The sequence below is a fragment of the Patagioenas fasciata genome, chromosome 5 (genome assembly GCF_037038585.1).
Source record: "Patagioenas fasciata isolate bPatFas1 chromosome 5, bPatFas1.hap1, whole genome shotgun sequence".
Classification (NCBI taxonomy): domain Eukaryota; kingdom Metazoa; phylum Chordata; class Aves; order Columbiformes; family Columbidae; genus Patagioenas; species Patagioenas fasciata.
In genome coordinates this window covers 3,031,553-3,047,459 of record NC_092524.1, presented here as the reverse complement: position 1 = coordinate 3,047,459, position 15,907 = coordinate 3,031,553, and the positions used below count along the sequence as shown (strand labels likewise).

The 15,907-nt window shown below is 38.5% G+C and overlaps 1 protein-coding gene across 7 annotated transcripts in view; it reads left to right on the top strand.

Annotated features, from left to right (window-relative positions):
* Positions 1-15,467, top strand: part of PPFIA1 (PTPRF interacting protein alpha 1) — a 53,068-nt gene extending 37,601 nt beyond the window's left edge. For 2 of the 7 annotated variants that reach the window (XM_065838010.2, XM_065838005.2), the window contains 11 exons: positions 4,000-4,081; positions 4,207-4,407; positions 5,202-5,264; positions 5,768-5,794; positions 7,449-7,624; positions 7,709-7,806; positions 8,978-9,153; positions 9,659-9,727; positions 10,563-10,728; positions 11,926-11,996; positions 13,065-15,467. In XM_065838010.2, coding sequence (XP_065694082.1) covers positions 4,000-4,081; positions 4,207-4,407; positions 5,202-5,264; positions 5,768-5,794; positions 7,449-7,624; positions 7,709-7,806; positions 8,978-9,153; positions 9,659-9,727; positions 10,563-10,728; positions 11,926-11,984 — 1,117 coding nt within the window. In that variant the 3' untranslated portion in view covers positions 11,985-11,996; positions 13,065-15,467. The remainder of the gene's footprint in view (positions 1-3,999; positions 4,082-4,206; positions 4,408-5,201; positions 5,265-5,767; positions 5,795-7,448; positions 7,625-7,708; positions 7,807-8,977; positions 9,154-9,658; positions 9,728-10,562; positions 10,729-11,925; positions 11,997-13,064) is intronic. The other 5 variants (XM_071808795.1, XM_065838008.2, XM_071808794.1 and 2 more) reach the window with 4 other exon arrangements.
* The last annotated feature ends 440 nt before the right edge of the window (positions 15,468-15,907 follow it).

Genomic DNA, 15,907 nt, shown 5'->3' with positions numbered 1-15,907 from the left:
AAAGTGGCAAAGCTGGATGAATGAGGAGAGTGGGGTTAAATCAAATTCTCGAGCCTCACTTCACTTAGAAAAACCCGTATTGAGCAAAAAGAATTCCAGTTACCTGAATGCTCGGAACAATGGCAGCCGCTCCTATTTATAGTTGTGTCTAATCCCCCTTTGCTTGCTTATCTTTCTGGTTTCTGCCTGCGCGCACACAAACAGGCTGAGGGCAGCATTCGGTGTCTTTACTAACAAAAACCTATTTATAGTTACAGAATTAAATCGCAGTACCCATTATTGGTCTGGTTTTGTATGCCTTTGAGTTCAGTTTAATCCCAGTTTTCTTTTTTTTCCCTTCATTGTTTCGTTTTCCTTTTCTTTACCGTTTGATGTGGTAGTGCAAAATCAGGGTAAGTTTGTATTTATTTTATTAGGATTGTTGTGAAATGATGATAAATCCCATTTGGATTCTTTAGCAATATATTAAAAGCCCCAACTTTTCTCAAAGAAGACTAATTGTGAGAGGAGATAGTACATGGTGAAAATGTGCTGCTGAAATCAATCCAGTGTTGTGTAGTTGAGTGTGAATTCTTGTTCAATGTCTTGTCTTAGTTTGCATGGTGTGAATTTTAATAATGGAAATATTAATATTAATTTTGTAACTTGGCTTTTGAAAGTTCTGTAGCACTAGTAGATATTTGTGGCAGTTTGTTTCCAAGGTAAATGTATTTCTGTAAACCCTCGCTCTTCGTTCATTGAGTTTAAGTTGGTTTTGGTGTTTTCATGCTGCTCGTCTTTGTGAGCTGTGCGACTCACAGTGCTTGCCACAACTTATTTGTGCTCTTCTGTGTACAACACAACAAACTTAATACTGTATTAATCAAAAAGGAAGGCAACCCTAAATTTAATAACTCTCATTAAAAAAATAATGGGCACAAAATGTTTATTACATTCCTGAAATCAAGATATAATAAGGATATTAAGTTTCCAGTGGTGCTCTGCCTGGGGTAATTCTGTTTTCACCTCATGTTTTGCTACTGTTGCCATTTCGTTTTTACATCTTGGACTCTCTTCCCCACCTTCCCTACAGTGTTTTCTCTACTCCCAACTCCTTCCAACTCAGTTCTCTTGAGTTCCATCCAGGAAAGCTGGTCTCCAGCACTCCTCCTCGGCTACAACTTCTGGATCTCCCCATTCCCATGCTGTCTTAACCCAGTGACAAAGTGATGGAGCTCCGGGCTGCTTGATTTCCCCTTTGGGATTAGCACATGTTGCCTGCCAAGAGCAATTCTAAACACTTCAAATGCTCTTTAAAGGCCTCGTGTGTTCGCAGCTCCATTGGGCACCTGCAGGTTTGACATCATTTCTCGTCCCACATGGCCTCAATTTCTTTGTTCTCCGCAGCTGGCGTGAGATGCCTTTTGAATGTATCCAACAAGTGTTCCCCTCTTGCAGCAGCGCATTTGGTCTCCCTTTCCAATTCTTTTATTAAGTCTGTAGGCATTTATCCCTTGGTTTCATCACCCAAGAGTTATTCTGGTAGCCAGCTACTCCTTTAACATTCCTATGTCCTTCATGGTGCCAGCTTTACACCATCTGTTAACACTGTAATGTTTTGTTTTGCTTTTCTCACCAAAATATGAGGCTGGATTCTGCACCCACTTCTTAGATTGTATGGTCCTTACGGAATCTGGCCGTGTATTGCTGGAGTGCAGCAAGTTTCTTAGTGGAGTTGGAAGGGAATCATTGGAAAAGTGAGGTTCTCTGCTATAGGAAAAGTGATGCATTATTTGTGGATTAAAACAGCAGCTGCCTTTGAATTCTTCCCATGAGATGTTTGGTGCCTGGGCTACGTCTTGAGCTTTCGGTTTAATGATTTCCTATGCCAACAAGTTTCCTTCTCTTCTTGCATGTGAACAAATTCCGCTATTAATTTTCTGCTTCATGGCTGCTTTCCTCTTTGGATCCATTGAATCATTTCTGCATAAAGTTACCTCGTAAATGCTTTTATTTCTCTGTTTGCCTCCATCACGTAACACTTGGAGCCACACAGTTGTTTTCTGCACACAATACCATGAGTTTGTTTCCATTGTAGCCTCTCCTTATGCTTTTGATCCATTCCCGGTACTGCTCATCTCCAGATGATTTGCTGTTTCATGATCAACCTGAATTACATGGGGAGACTTATACAACTACCAGAAACGATACCACAATTCTCTGAATTGCATATAGTACCCCAAGCTGCTTTATAACCACCAAGAAAGAGAAGACCAAAGGCACCATTTTTGAAGTTAAACTACTTGGAAAAAACATTGTATTCCTTTTCGGCAAATACAGTATTAAGAATTTGATTCTGTTCATGCCAAGCAGTATTTTATAACATCTTATTGATTTTTCTTGTATTTTTAGTCTTTAAACAACAAAGTGAAGCCAAACTAGTGATTTGTGGGATTAACGTAACGCATCCCACAATAGCAGGAAAATAGCCGATCCTTTATCCCTAATTTAGAAATATACGTATATTTTTGATGTCTACAAATATATATTAATTTTTATGGTCTTCTCTGTTAGTGAAATCCAGCTATTGAGCTGCTAACTGTTGAAAACTCTTTTCATCTTAATTACTGGGTCTTAAAATGGGTACATTAGAATGGTTATTTGTAACCAGTTCTCTGGCAGTTCCTCCCTCCCCTTTTTTCATTCCTTGGCAGGACATTTAATTAGAATAAAGTATCAGAAGGTGCTTCTAGAGTAAGAGGAATTCATTGCTATGCAGCTGGAGAAGTACAATCCATTGCTAAAGCTGTTGCTGGTATATTTATTACTTCATTGATTATTTTTTATGTTGCCTGCCAATATAGCATGAGGATCCTAGGTATGCTGGCGTGGCTAAAAGACCTGATACTGCATATTTATTCTGCACTACTAGCAGAAAAAGCTGCTAGTGTTTCAGTGACCCCTTTTCAAGACGTCTTGTAGATGTATTTAATGACGCAGTTCTGAAGGTGAGGGGATTTGGGTTTAAATTGTGAGCGCATTATAAATCCATAATGTAGGATCCTGAATCTGTAGTGTGGCTGCTTATCTTAATTCTACACTTGCAGGCTTGAATAAAAAGCATAGAAGAGTAAAAACTGTCCAATTAGACTATACTGGTTTGTCTAAAGTTCTGTGGAGGGTGAGTGGAGACTCAGCCCTATACAAGTAGCTTTCAAAGGCAGCTTAAATATGATTTTTTCAGACTTTACCCATTTTTTTCAGGCAGACATAACCAAGCAATGTCTAATGCTAATACCCGCAATGCTAGTTTTTGTCTCTTGGTTTATCAAACATCTTTGGCAGCTTTTTATAGGGATCTTGTGTGCTCCCATTGTTTCTGGAAGCTGAATTGCCAGTTTTCAACTTCAGCCTCGTCTGTTTCAGAGTAACAAAGGAAATGGTGTCATCGCAGGAGGTGAAAGCTGAGTTTCAGGACGCAGCCTTGTGGAATAGAATTGCCAAAGAATATAATGCGTGTCTGAAATGACGCTTGAAATTCTGACAGGCTGCAAATTAAAATTCACCAATTAAATGGTTACTGTCTCAGCGTCCAGCCTGATGGACAGTAGCGTTTTGGTGTTGTGGGTATCTGATCTGTACCCACGCACCTCCACAGGTTTCAAATCTGCACGTTGAGGAAAAAGCGACTATTTTGGCTCAGTTCTAATTTGCCGAAGAGAAAATTGCAGCAGTTGAGAATCTGACTGACAAATGAGTCTGACACCTCTGCTTTGTGTTGGTTGGGGTGCCAGAAGAAGCTTCAGACACAAATTTCTGAAAGGCAAGATCCTGAAATCTCCTACCCAGCTCATATAGTCCTTGTACATGTGCTGTGGCTGCCTTAGTGGCCTGTCATATAAGACTGGAAAAAGGAAGAAAGCCAACTCTTGGAGAGAAGATAGGAAATTGAATGTAGTATTTAAATGGTAGTTATAACGAGTTTCTCTTTGTTATTAATAACTATTTCTGTAATTGTAGGCATGAGTTGCTGGAGGAAGCCAGAAGACAAGGTTTGCCTTTTGCCCAGTGGGATGGGCCAACTGTGGTTGTGTGGCTGGAGGTCAGTGGTCCCTCCAAAACAAATAAGTGACCCCCCCTCAGTGTACCGACTTGTAAAGAATTTAAAGTTTCGGAGGCGGGAATGTTTCGCAGCTCCTCTTCACTTCCTTTTCTTGTGTGTTGCAGCTGTGGGTTGGGATGCCAGCCTGGTATGTGGCTGCTTGCCGAGCAAATGTGAAAAGCGGTGCTATCATGTCAGCTTTGTCTGATACAGAGATCCAGCGCGAAATTGGGATTAGCAACCCCCTGCACAGGCTGAAGCTGAGGCTGGCCATTCAAGAAATCATGTCACTAACGAGTCCATCTGCACCTCCCACCTCCAGGACGGTAAGGAGAATGATCCAGCATTAAACGTCTTTTTAGAACCATTGCAATTTCCAAAAATTCTACCGTAAAGATGTAAATGAAAGGATTTGAGCTTCAAATAAGAATTAAATTGTAGAACGCCACATTATTTAAATATAGGATGTTTCTTTCATGGAAATTAAATGAAGGAATAACTATGTTTTCTTTCCTAAGGGAAAGAGAAGTTGATATCAATGTAAGTATATAATCCAAAATATTTAGAGTACGTGTTATTTGCCTCATGTTTTGGCCTCAGAAGAATTTATAATACAGCTGAAGTGTGAGTGTACAGAAATTTGTGCAATAGTTGGGAGGCTCTTTTAATCCATTGACCTCCAAATAATGATTCAGCCTACATAAACTAGGAGTCCATGCCTCTGTCTCTGCTCCAGTACATCTGGACACTCAAAGTCAGTGTGAATTCCCTCTCAGGAGTCTGTCAGCCCTATAATCTAATTTCTGAGATTCCTGGGATTACATCTGAGACCACCAATGCATTTTTGGGATTAGAGCAGGGTCAAGTGTTTGCCCATTAATTGCATCGGTATAAGCTGTTTATCGTGTTCAGTGTTGTTAATATCTTTGAGGAAAAGCGATCCGTGTTAAAGGGTTTTAATTCCATGCCGTTACTTTCACTAGATACACCTAGTCTTAAGACTTACCGTTGCTTTTGCCCGTGCCTGCTCCTTACATGTACCGATTGCTTATATGTTCTGCAACCTCTCCTCTTTGTTACTGCTTTCCTTGCACTGGATGGGATTGTGGGGTCATGTTAGACCACGGGAAATGTCTGGGTAACACACGAAGAAATGGAAAATCTTGCAGCCACCCAGCAAACGGTTAGTTGATAGTGTTGCCGCTTCTGTTCCTTGGAGTGCTTTTCCTGCTTTCTGAACATTTGGATCAAACACCTTTTGGTCTTTGTTTTTTGATTGACGCATTAAAATTCTGGATCATCGCTTCTTCTAATTATTAACCTTGTAACCTGCATCTTGGTAGTTTATTTTTCCAAAAGCGGGGGTGGGGTGGAAATCACCACCGATAACATTGTAAACAAGGCTCTTTCTAATCTGGAAAATGGAGCTCTGATTTGATTCACTAATAGACAAATCGAATTATTTGTGCAGAAATTTCTTCTCTCCAGAAAACTTAATCAGTAGATGGTTTTGCAGCCCCTCATGAGTGCCCTGTGTATTGTTTTTCAATGCATGATTCTTGCTTTATCTAGACTTTTTTGGTATGCAGTAGACATAGTCTTGCAGTGCATCTTTAATTGTGGTCTCCTTACTAAACTTAAATACTAATACACGTGTGTTCTTTTGCTTTTCTAACCACGTAACAGGAAGATGAGGAGGGAAGCTGGGCTCAGGTTGGAAACTTTATGTAATATTATGGACTGTATGTAAACTGTCACAATAATGAGAGGATAAAAGAATCTGGGTTTCCTTTTTTAGCACTTTCAGTGACTCTTGGTGTGGCTTGGGGATTGGGAGAAACTAGAGGCTTATCTCTGTATGGAATGTACACTTTTATATTTAGGTGATTTAACTATTTTACCGTTTTCTGCTACTTCCAAGATTTGGTGATTTGTCCTTGAACATTTGTAAAATACTTCGTTACATAAGGATTTTTAATAATAGGGCTGTCAGGGGAAAGAATGCCCTGAAGTCTTTGTCCTTAGCTTGCTGAAGTATTTCTCCTCTAGCTTATGATTTGCCAAAATGTAGTTACTCTTGCTTAATAAGCATAGTTGTATTCTATTAATTGAACACATTAGATCATATTTTTAAGTAATTTGATACCGTAAAGTGTGGTGTGTTTTGGTGGGGGTGCCTCTTTGGGAAGGCAGAAATCCCCCATTAATCTGGTGTGTGCAGACGGTCCCAGCTCAGCCTTGGCCACCACCCCAGGTGTGCTGCAAGACACACGGAGCCTCGATACTTAATTAGATTTCTCTGCACTAATTCTGTAATCCTCCTTGATGAATTGTTTTCCCTTCAAGTGCTGACAAATCCCAATTGTATTTTCAGGCGTTGAGATAGTTATTTTATACAGGGATAGAAACAAAACTCGGGATTTGCCAGTGAGCCAGATCTTAGGACAGGCGAGTCTCTTCTTGTTTGGCTGCCCCCCAGCTTAAACCTGGTTTAATTCCCATTAACCAGATACTCATTTGCAGATTGTCAGGAATGACAGTCAGAGTTTCCCTCCCTGTTATTACACGAGAGTAACTTGTATAGTAACTAATCTGCAACCCAGCGATGGCTGGAAGAAAGGCTCCTTTCTCCAAGATGCTTCCTCTAGGGGAGAAATAAAGCTTCTGGTTTCTAATTGAACAGTAAAAATGAATTATTACCCTTGACTTCTGAAAAAAAGGAGCTGCCGGTTTCATTGCTCAAGGTTGATGAGATGCATAGTTATAAAGTCTCTCGTTTTTAGAAGTTTTATCCAAAAAATGCCTGATGAATTGCAGGTCAAAACTGCAGCGTGGTTGGTTTGGTTTTTACGATAAGGACTAGCACTTAAAATTATTCTTCAGTAGTGCATTTTTAGCATTTTTTGCTTGCTTAATTGGGATCAGTTTCTGAAAACACTTAAGAGGATTAAAAAAACCCCTGCGGTTATTTTTTTAATGTCATGTATTTATATGGTCATGGGAAAAATAAGACTCCTCCGTCCCCCAGTTTTCAAGAGATACAACTTTTTCAGGATCTTAACAATATGAAATTCTGTGGCTTTTACTATCAAGAGAGCATAGAGGAGTCTCTTTAAATTTTTATTAATGTATTTTTTTAATGCTCTTCAACATAAAATAAAGGCAGCTTTACTTGATCTGAATATCTAAACTTGCTTTTCTTCATGAGGCCGATGACCTCAGAGAGCAGACATGTAGCGTTATGTGCTTATCTTTATAGGCTAAGGAGTAAGCATTACTTTTTTTCTTTAAAATATGTTGTCTAAAAAAAGCTTTTCTCTTTTATTTCTCATTTGAATAAGCTTATTTCTTAATCTTTTAAACCCAGACGTTAGCGTACGGTGATATGAACCATGAATGGATTGGCAATGAGTGGCTCCCCAGCCTGGGGCTCCCTCAGTACCGCAGCTATTTCATGGAATGTCTGGTTGATGCTCGGATGCTGGATCATTTAACTAAAAAAGATCTGCGTGGGCAACTGAAAATGGTGGACAGCTTTCACAGGTAAAGAAATTGAAGTTGGAGACCTAACAGTAAATGTTTCTCTTTTCTCTAAATGATTTTTTTATGCTTTTTTTTCCAAAACAGAAACAGTTTCCAGTGTGGAATTATGTGCCTGCGAAGATTGAATTATGATCGAAAAGAACTTGAAAGAAAGAGAGAGGAAAGCCAGAATGAAATTAAGGGTTAGTGCATTGCGGTGACCTCAGTCTGATTCTACCGTGTTTTCACTGTTCTGCCTCAATTTCTCTTGTTTTTAAAGGCATTAGAGAGAGGAGATGCAAACCCTGGATGGTGCATCGTGAAACACATCATTAAATCATTCACTTGTGCAGAGACGTGCTACAAATGCAGCCGGTTTTGAAGCTCTTGCCGCTCTGAAGTTTGAAACAAAACTAAATGTCTCAGGAAAATGAGGGTTTGCTCCTTGAAATATGGAACTCTTGAGTTCCTCCTGGGAATGGTTTGGGAAGAGTAGGAGTTGACACAAGCCAGAGCCGTGCTGTGGATCGTTATAATAGTTGAGGTGTAGACATTCCTCAGGAGTGTAAAACAACCTGCTTCCAAGAACGTAGTTCTTGTTTTGACGTTTGGGCCGAACATGTAAATGCTGCTTTATAACGTTTTTCCTTGAAAAAGTTCAGAGATGAGAGTGTATTGATCGTTGAACTGCTGCGGTATGAAATGCCTTCCAGCAAACTTCAAATATGTCACTCCCCACTTGAAATTTATGATTGTGGAAAAGCGTAGCAGTATGCAAACAAAAGCTGAACCACTAAATCAAACACCTCCAGAACTTAAAAGGTAGATAAGGTTATAAAACTAATAAATGACAAAGCTTTATACAATAATAAATAAGCTTTCTGTTCAGATCCAGTAGGAAGCGCGTGAGGAAGCGCTATAAGACATTTCTTTTGAGTAGTAAATTTTTTTTTCCAAAATATTTAATGTCTGGGGTGACGTACAAACCCATAAGTGGCCGTGTAAAATATTAATAAAAGATTCTGTCTTCTCCATCTGCGTGAACGCTCTGCCCAGCTGAACTGTGACTACAAGGAGAGAAGATGGAGTGGGGTCTGTTCTTTCTGGGTGCAAGGAAAACTATTGCATGGGAAGAATCCAACACCAACATGAAGTTTTGTTGCCACTTCAGAGCGTTTCATGCACACCAGAAAGCCGGGGGGCAGATTAGATCGCAACCTGTTGAATAACACCATTCCTTGAGGGCTACTACTTAATGCTGAATTGTGTATATGTGGAAATCAATCCCAACACCAGCACGCAGATCAAGAAACTGTGAGTCTTTTGTTCAGAGCAGTGGTTTTGTATAAACCGGGCAACTTTTTGTCTCCACAGATGTCCTCGTGTGGAGCAACGAAAGGATGATCCACTGGGTAGTGTCCATCGGCCTGAAAGAATATGCGAATAACCTTATCGAGAGCGGAGTTCATGGTGCACTTGTGGCCTTAGATGAATCGTTTGATTACAATGCGTTAGCTCTCTTATTGCAAATACCCACTCAGAACACCCAGGTAAGCAAAAGGTAGTTGTGTTATCACCGATGGGTGGAACTGACATTTTTTTAAGTCCATATCTATCTATTCCCGGCTCTAGAAACTTGAAATGGAAAGTTGTCCTTAATTTCATCCTGTAAGAGAAGAACACAAAGCTATGCTTTTCTTACTGGTTTCTAATTGTTAATTCTGGTTGATTAAATTTGTTTGAACAAAAACTATTTTTCTCATAGCCCGTCTTCACATCATGAGTGCGAAACTCATCTGTTTGCTGGGTTTTTATTCTGAAATAGTTCAGTTTGAGCCAGGAATCGTGAACTTTTATATCACAACTAAAGAGAACAGGAACTGTTAAGTCTTAAATTTTTAAAAAGTTACAACCTAAATAGTAACCTTTAAAGTGCTATATTTATTAAGCTGATACGAAAGTATTAAACAATGTGGGTTATAAAAAGTTTTAGAAATTACTATAGGTTACTAATTACTAATCTATTGGAATTAATTTTTGTGCTCTAAACTTTAGGCCCGTGCTGTTCTGGAGAAGGAATTTAATAACCTCCTCGCTATGGGCACTGACAGAAGACTTGAGGAAGTAAGTTACTTGAGCTGATGACCCAAAGAATGCAGACACTTGTCTCTTTCTAAAAGGGTATAAATTTTACCTAAAATGGCATTCAAAGGATTGAATTGTTCCTAAAGGTGGAATTGGCAAATGAAGATGCACAATAGATATATTTTCATTAGCGTAATACCTTCACTGCAAGAGACAGTTTTGGAAGCGGGGCTTAAACTGTTGTATTTAGTAAGTGCAGTATTATATTTCTGAAGCGCAATATTACTTTAGAGATGCAGTTGTATTAATGAGGGGAAGATGCATCTGGGTAATTACAAGTTAAATTGACCTAACTACTTCAGAGAACGCTGCACAGTAATGTAGTATTTACTACCCTTTTATTTTTCCTCACTGTCACTTGCTGTGATTTGTAGCATGAGAAAGCACGATGGCTGTATCATCATTCCTGTGAGACAGAAACGTAGCTTAAAAGCAATTGTTCAAATTTAGCCTCTATATGTCAGTGTTCCCAAAGCGGCTTTTCCGATCTGCTCCGCTCCTCATGTCCCCTACGAATGAGTGATGTGACGTTTCTGAATTACCCAAAATCGTGAAGTACTAACATTCGAAGTACAAAATGTTGTCTTAAATGTGCTGAGCACGTGAATTCCCGTAGTTACTGAGCTGAGGAGCCCACGCTCCAGCAAACACGTGGATTGGTGCAAATGAAAACCCCTGTGGCCGTCGCACCTGAACCGCAAATTAACTCATTCGGTGGTGACACGTTTACTGAAGATTGCCAGTAATCCTTTTAATGTCGGTAACAATCCTGCACTGTTTTTTTAATGGCTAATGATGTTTATCAATGTAACAGGATGATGATAAGAGCTTTAGGAGAGCACCTTCCTGGAGAAAGAAGTTTAGACCAAAGGACATAAGAGGTTTAGCTGCTGGATCAGCAGAGACTCTTCCTGCAAATTTCAGAGTTACAACCTCAATGTCTTCACCCTCTATGCAGCCAAAGAAGATGCAGATTGATGGTATTGATTTTTGTATTATTTTAAGCATGATGCACTTTTTTTGCTTGAGATTACAAAGGGATTCAGTTCAAATTACCTTTTTGCTGCATAAAAGCATCTGCCTTGTGCATGGTTGTGTATATAACACTGTGTTTAACCATAGGGCGCTTTATAATTCCAGGAAGCTGCGCTAGGTGTGGAGTTTTTTTACTTCATTGGAATAACAAAATGAACGTTATAGTTAGAAATGGATTTATTTTAACCTAGGAAAATAAAGTGACGTTTCAGTAGAAGCCTTTTAATCACATGATGCATAATTTCTAATTAGCAGCAATTAGACCATCCTAAGTCTTGCTTCTGAAATGCAATAAAACGCATTCAACAAATGAGTAAACTCCCTCAGATAATTTTGGGATTATTAAAATTCAAAAGATGCGATCTCTCCCCACAGTAATTATAGCATTGATTGTACTTGAAATCACGGTTTAATTCATTGCTATGTACTTAATGATTTATATGTATTAAAAAACCCAACCAAACCCAGAATACCCCGTCTGGAAATGGGAGTTGGTCACCTGTCATATGAGGTATCTTGTCTGTTTAAAAACAGTGTCTTTAGTACCATAATAAACATTTACTTGAGTCTGTTTTACAAAGCACAAGTAAAAATAAATGGAAAAGGCATTCCAATGGAACAGACAGGATGAGAACCTGAGCACCACCTATCAAAGTTGTCTCAGGTTCTGAAAATTAAAGCTCAAAGAAACAAGCTTTACACATGATGTTACTCTCAAAGCTGTTAACTGGTTTAAATTTAGAATATTAGCTCTAGCACAAAAATCTTTTCCAGATTTCACATGGAAAATTATGTATATTAAGTAAAGTCTTTACCATGCAACCCCCCTTTCTTTTTCTGCTAAAAAACCAGGAAAATATATAAACTTTCAGAAATAGAAAATACATTTCTTATAAAATAACCGCTGGCAATTTCTGTGTGCTAGTTGGCATGCAGATTTCTTTTTAGAATTTTTGTTAGCCACTGAAACAAGAAATGGTTAAGATATATACACTGTAAAATACATTCTGCTTTTCTAACTTGTAACCTTAGAGCTGGGTGAGTACAGTAGCTGTAATCACCTTGCTGTGTGGGATGTTTTTGGTGTGGAAAACTAACATGCATGCTGTGTTCTGCATGTCTTCCCGTGCTTCTTGAAATAGGCAGTGTATCAGGAACACAAAGATTGGATTCTGCTACAGTAAGGACCTACTCCTGTTAAAGCCTTCTCCTGGTGAGTAAAGTTGGGAGCTTTCGTAGTAAAGCAGCTATTTATGAAGTAAAATACCCGGTATTTTAATACGGTGACTTTAGCCACAAGATGGTTTCAAGTGTTCAGGGTAGGATTTTCTTTATAAACAGCCTCAAAAAAGACTCATGCAGAGTAGTGTGGAAAGCAAAGGTTGGGTGAAGCAGCTGGTCAAAGTGGGTAGGAGGGAAGGGAACTAAAATTGGCATGTAAAGGAAAGAATTTAGCTGAGGTTCAGATTATTGATCCTTCAGAATCTTGGCCAACGTTATCCCCCTGCAATATACATCAGTATTGAATTCTTATAGGAGTTAGTGCATTGATTTCCAAATCCTGGATACTTCAAACAGAAAATACAGGTATTCTGGCTTATGAAAGATCCATAGTCCTGTCTCACTCCAGGATTTGCGATGATTTTCCTTATTTTCTCAGGGAATGGGATTTCTCCCATTTTGCAAACAAGTCTGGAAACTGAATTTTGACTATATTGGAGTTTAAAAAAAAGAAATCCAGTGATTCTTTGACTAGCTGGTATATTCCATGGGCTATACATTGCATTTTCTGCTTACAGCTTCTTTCTTCTCACCAGTAACATCCCCACCAACTCATGTACTTGCTGCCTTTCCTTCAAATTCAGAACCTTTTTGCACATACAAGTTTATATATGAAAAGCTGAGAAGGGGAACTTGCACATAGCAACTCAGATCGTGTGGATCTGTCAGTTTATAATCTCGGGGGAGATTTAAATTGTCTTTCATTTCACGATATTGAAGTTTGAAGTCTTCCCCAGCTTCTCCCCTCTGTTTCATGATGTTCTGTAGTTGGATGATCCAAGATAAAAATCTGGGAAGCGGGATTATTGTGCTTTATTTTGCATTGCAAGTGAAGATGACAGAAGGCAATGAAACTGTATATGGCATGGCAATAATTTAATGCATGAATGCTGCGCTATTGAGCTGCGTTTGTGAGAAGCTTAGAATGAAATGTTGGTAAAGAAACCGCTAACGGAATTCTTTTTGTTGTTTTGTGTGTGTTCTGTTGTTGTTTTTGCAGTTTACCCACACTATTTCTACCGGTGATATGCAGCATTTTGAACATTTGGAACCCTTAACCTGTTAATACTTGTTAAATGGACACTTTGAGATATTTTATTACAGAGTTTTTAATTAGCAAAAAAAATTCGTGAGTACTATAGAGAAAATATTTTAGAATCTAAATGTTTCTTATATTTATGTGACTTCTCATTTATATAGTTACTTACTTTTTCTGTTTCTATTCAGTCTACAAATCAAATCATTGCTGATTTTTTTATCCTAATTTTAGTCTTTCCAACTGAATGTACTGTAATGCTTGTATGTATATGTCCCTATAAGTAATATAGGGTTTTTGTAAATTATGCAGTTACTGTAATTATCATTGGGTTTTTTTAATAAGGAAACTGAAGGTGAAAAGGATTTTAATACCTTTGTAAAAGTACCACGACACCAAGCAGTATATATTTTGTCTTTTGGAAATGTTAGCTTAGATCTGAAATCAAGTCCAGCTTTTTGGGGGGTAAAAACGTGTGGTGTTGTAGGTCTGGTACATGATTGTTTTCCCTTTCAGAGCTGTACCTTTCCACCGAGAGGCTTTGTCAGGTAGTGGGAATGTCTCTTTATTTAAAATATAACTTGTTTTAAAAGCTGGGAAGAGCTCTAACACTACGGAACACGTTTTAGAAGTGGTTGACTCGGTCATGACACTCTCTGCTGTATTCGTGTAGCGTTGTCTTCACGGTGACTGAAAACAAGCCATAAACCAAGAACTGCTTTTACTGTTATTAGTTTTCTTTTTTCTTCCTTAACCGAGGAAGACAGACTTCATAATAATTCCTGGTCGTGATCCACAGGCCACACAGAGAGTTTGTGTCCTAGATCTTTTTGGTTGTGGAAAGACGCTGGTGAAATTAGTTGGAATGGACCAATAATGAAGCACTGCAGCCCCCGTCAAATGAGTAGGGAACAATGAAGGTACAACGGGCTGAAAACTAAAGCAGTGCAACTTCTAATAAAGGCCTTACTTTTCTTACGTAAGTCATCTTTTGTGTTTTGTAAACTTGTCTGGACTTTAATTGCGATGGTCGTAGCCATTTTGGACTGTATGAGTAGAAAATGTATCCGACACTTGTAAATGGCACATTAAAAAGCCAGCAAGAATCTGTTCAGATGGTGCATTATTTATTATGCAACAATATATATAGCATGTCTTTTTTTCTTATTTAGTTTTCCACTTTTAACTCGCTTGTAAAACTGAAATTCATTGTTACTGTCCTGTTTTTCTATTAATCTTTTGTGTATTTTCAGATTATGTAACAATATGTACAGTCTACTTTTGAACTATTTTTATCACAGTATTATTTATTGCTTTCTTTCAATAAAGTACTGATGCATTTTCCACTGCCAATAAAACACTATTGAAAAGCTACGATCTAATTGTACGCAGGCAGATACTTTTGCAGTGAGTGGATATTGTCAATAAAGCATCTTAATGATTGTTTGCTGCCCTGTAGATTTTGTTTCGAATGACGGCTTTTCTCCAGTAGAAGAATGTTCCATTCGATGCGACGTTTTCTTTGGAGTTGTTCAAGTTCACGTGCGCGTTAATCCATTTTTTGAAGACCAGTTTTCAGGAGAAAACTGCTTTATTGCCTATTTCTACCAGTAGTTAGAGCTGTGATTTGCTTCCAAAAGCAAGCAACAAAGACTATCACACAACTTCAGTGTATTCTGGTGAAGACTGAAGTGCTGTTTCATGGAGCAGCAATGGCTGCTTTGTTAATAAAATGAGATTATGACCACAGCGATACTTGGGGGAGAAACACAGGAGTCGAGGGAGCCAATACAAAACTGGGTCACAATAGGGCTGTTTATGTCGGTCTTAATATATTTGTAAACCATTTGTTGTGTAGAAGAGAAGACAGAAGGATAAAGTTACAGAATAATCGAGGCGGTAGTGAAGCGTATTTCATCTCGTCCTCTAGATCAACAGCGGGATGTGGAATGCATGGAATGGAGAAACATTGTGATTGATGCTTCAACCATTGTTCAGTAATGCATCTCTGTCTAGCTTGTCCGTGTGAGTTGCTGTCTGATCATTTGCAGTATCTTTTTATATTTTCAGAGAATCTATCTTTCTAGAAAAACAAGCTAAAAATGAAACTGCAGAAGGAAATCCTGACTCGCTGTTTAGAGAAAAAAGAACTGCATAGACGTTTCTGGTCACTGATGTGATAGTGGGTGTTCCAAGTCATGTATTGTTGCTTCTCAAAAGTGAAAACAACGCGGAATAGACTTGTAAAATGTGAAAAGAAAATATGTTTATTATTTTAAGACTGTAAAACCTGAACTGTTACGGAACGATGGAATGGAGAGCTAGAATAAATGAGTGAAACAGAAAAAGCTTTCACGAACTGGCAAACCTGTGTGGTGACTTCCTTCTGCGTTACGCAGCAAAGCTTTCTTGGAGAAATGGGGAAAAAACATCTCACTCAATTTTAGTAACGCCCTCAGAAAGAAAAACATGCAAGTGCATGTGTAAAAGGCATATGGTTATGTTACAGTAATATTGAAATAGAGTTTGGTTAACTATTACTTTTTGTAATTTGCCTAATGTCTTTAAAGGCTTGAGTTGGAAAGAGCACTGAAAATTGAAGTATGTGTTATACCTGCAATGAGGAGATGGTACAATTATCTGTGAGAACTTTAAACTTGCAATTTTTTGCATGTTTAGTGGGCAGAGAACCTCAGATGTTATAATTTTAAACTCTCTCCTTTTGAACAGATGTAGAATTAAAAGCTAAGTTGTTTTTGCAGTGTCTTGGGGACAGCAGTGATTTATCACGCCGAAACTCGGGATTA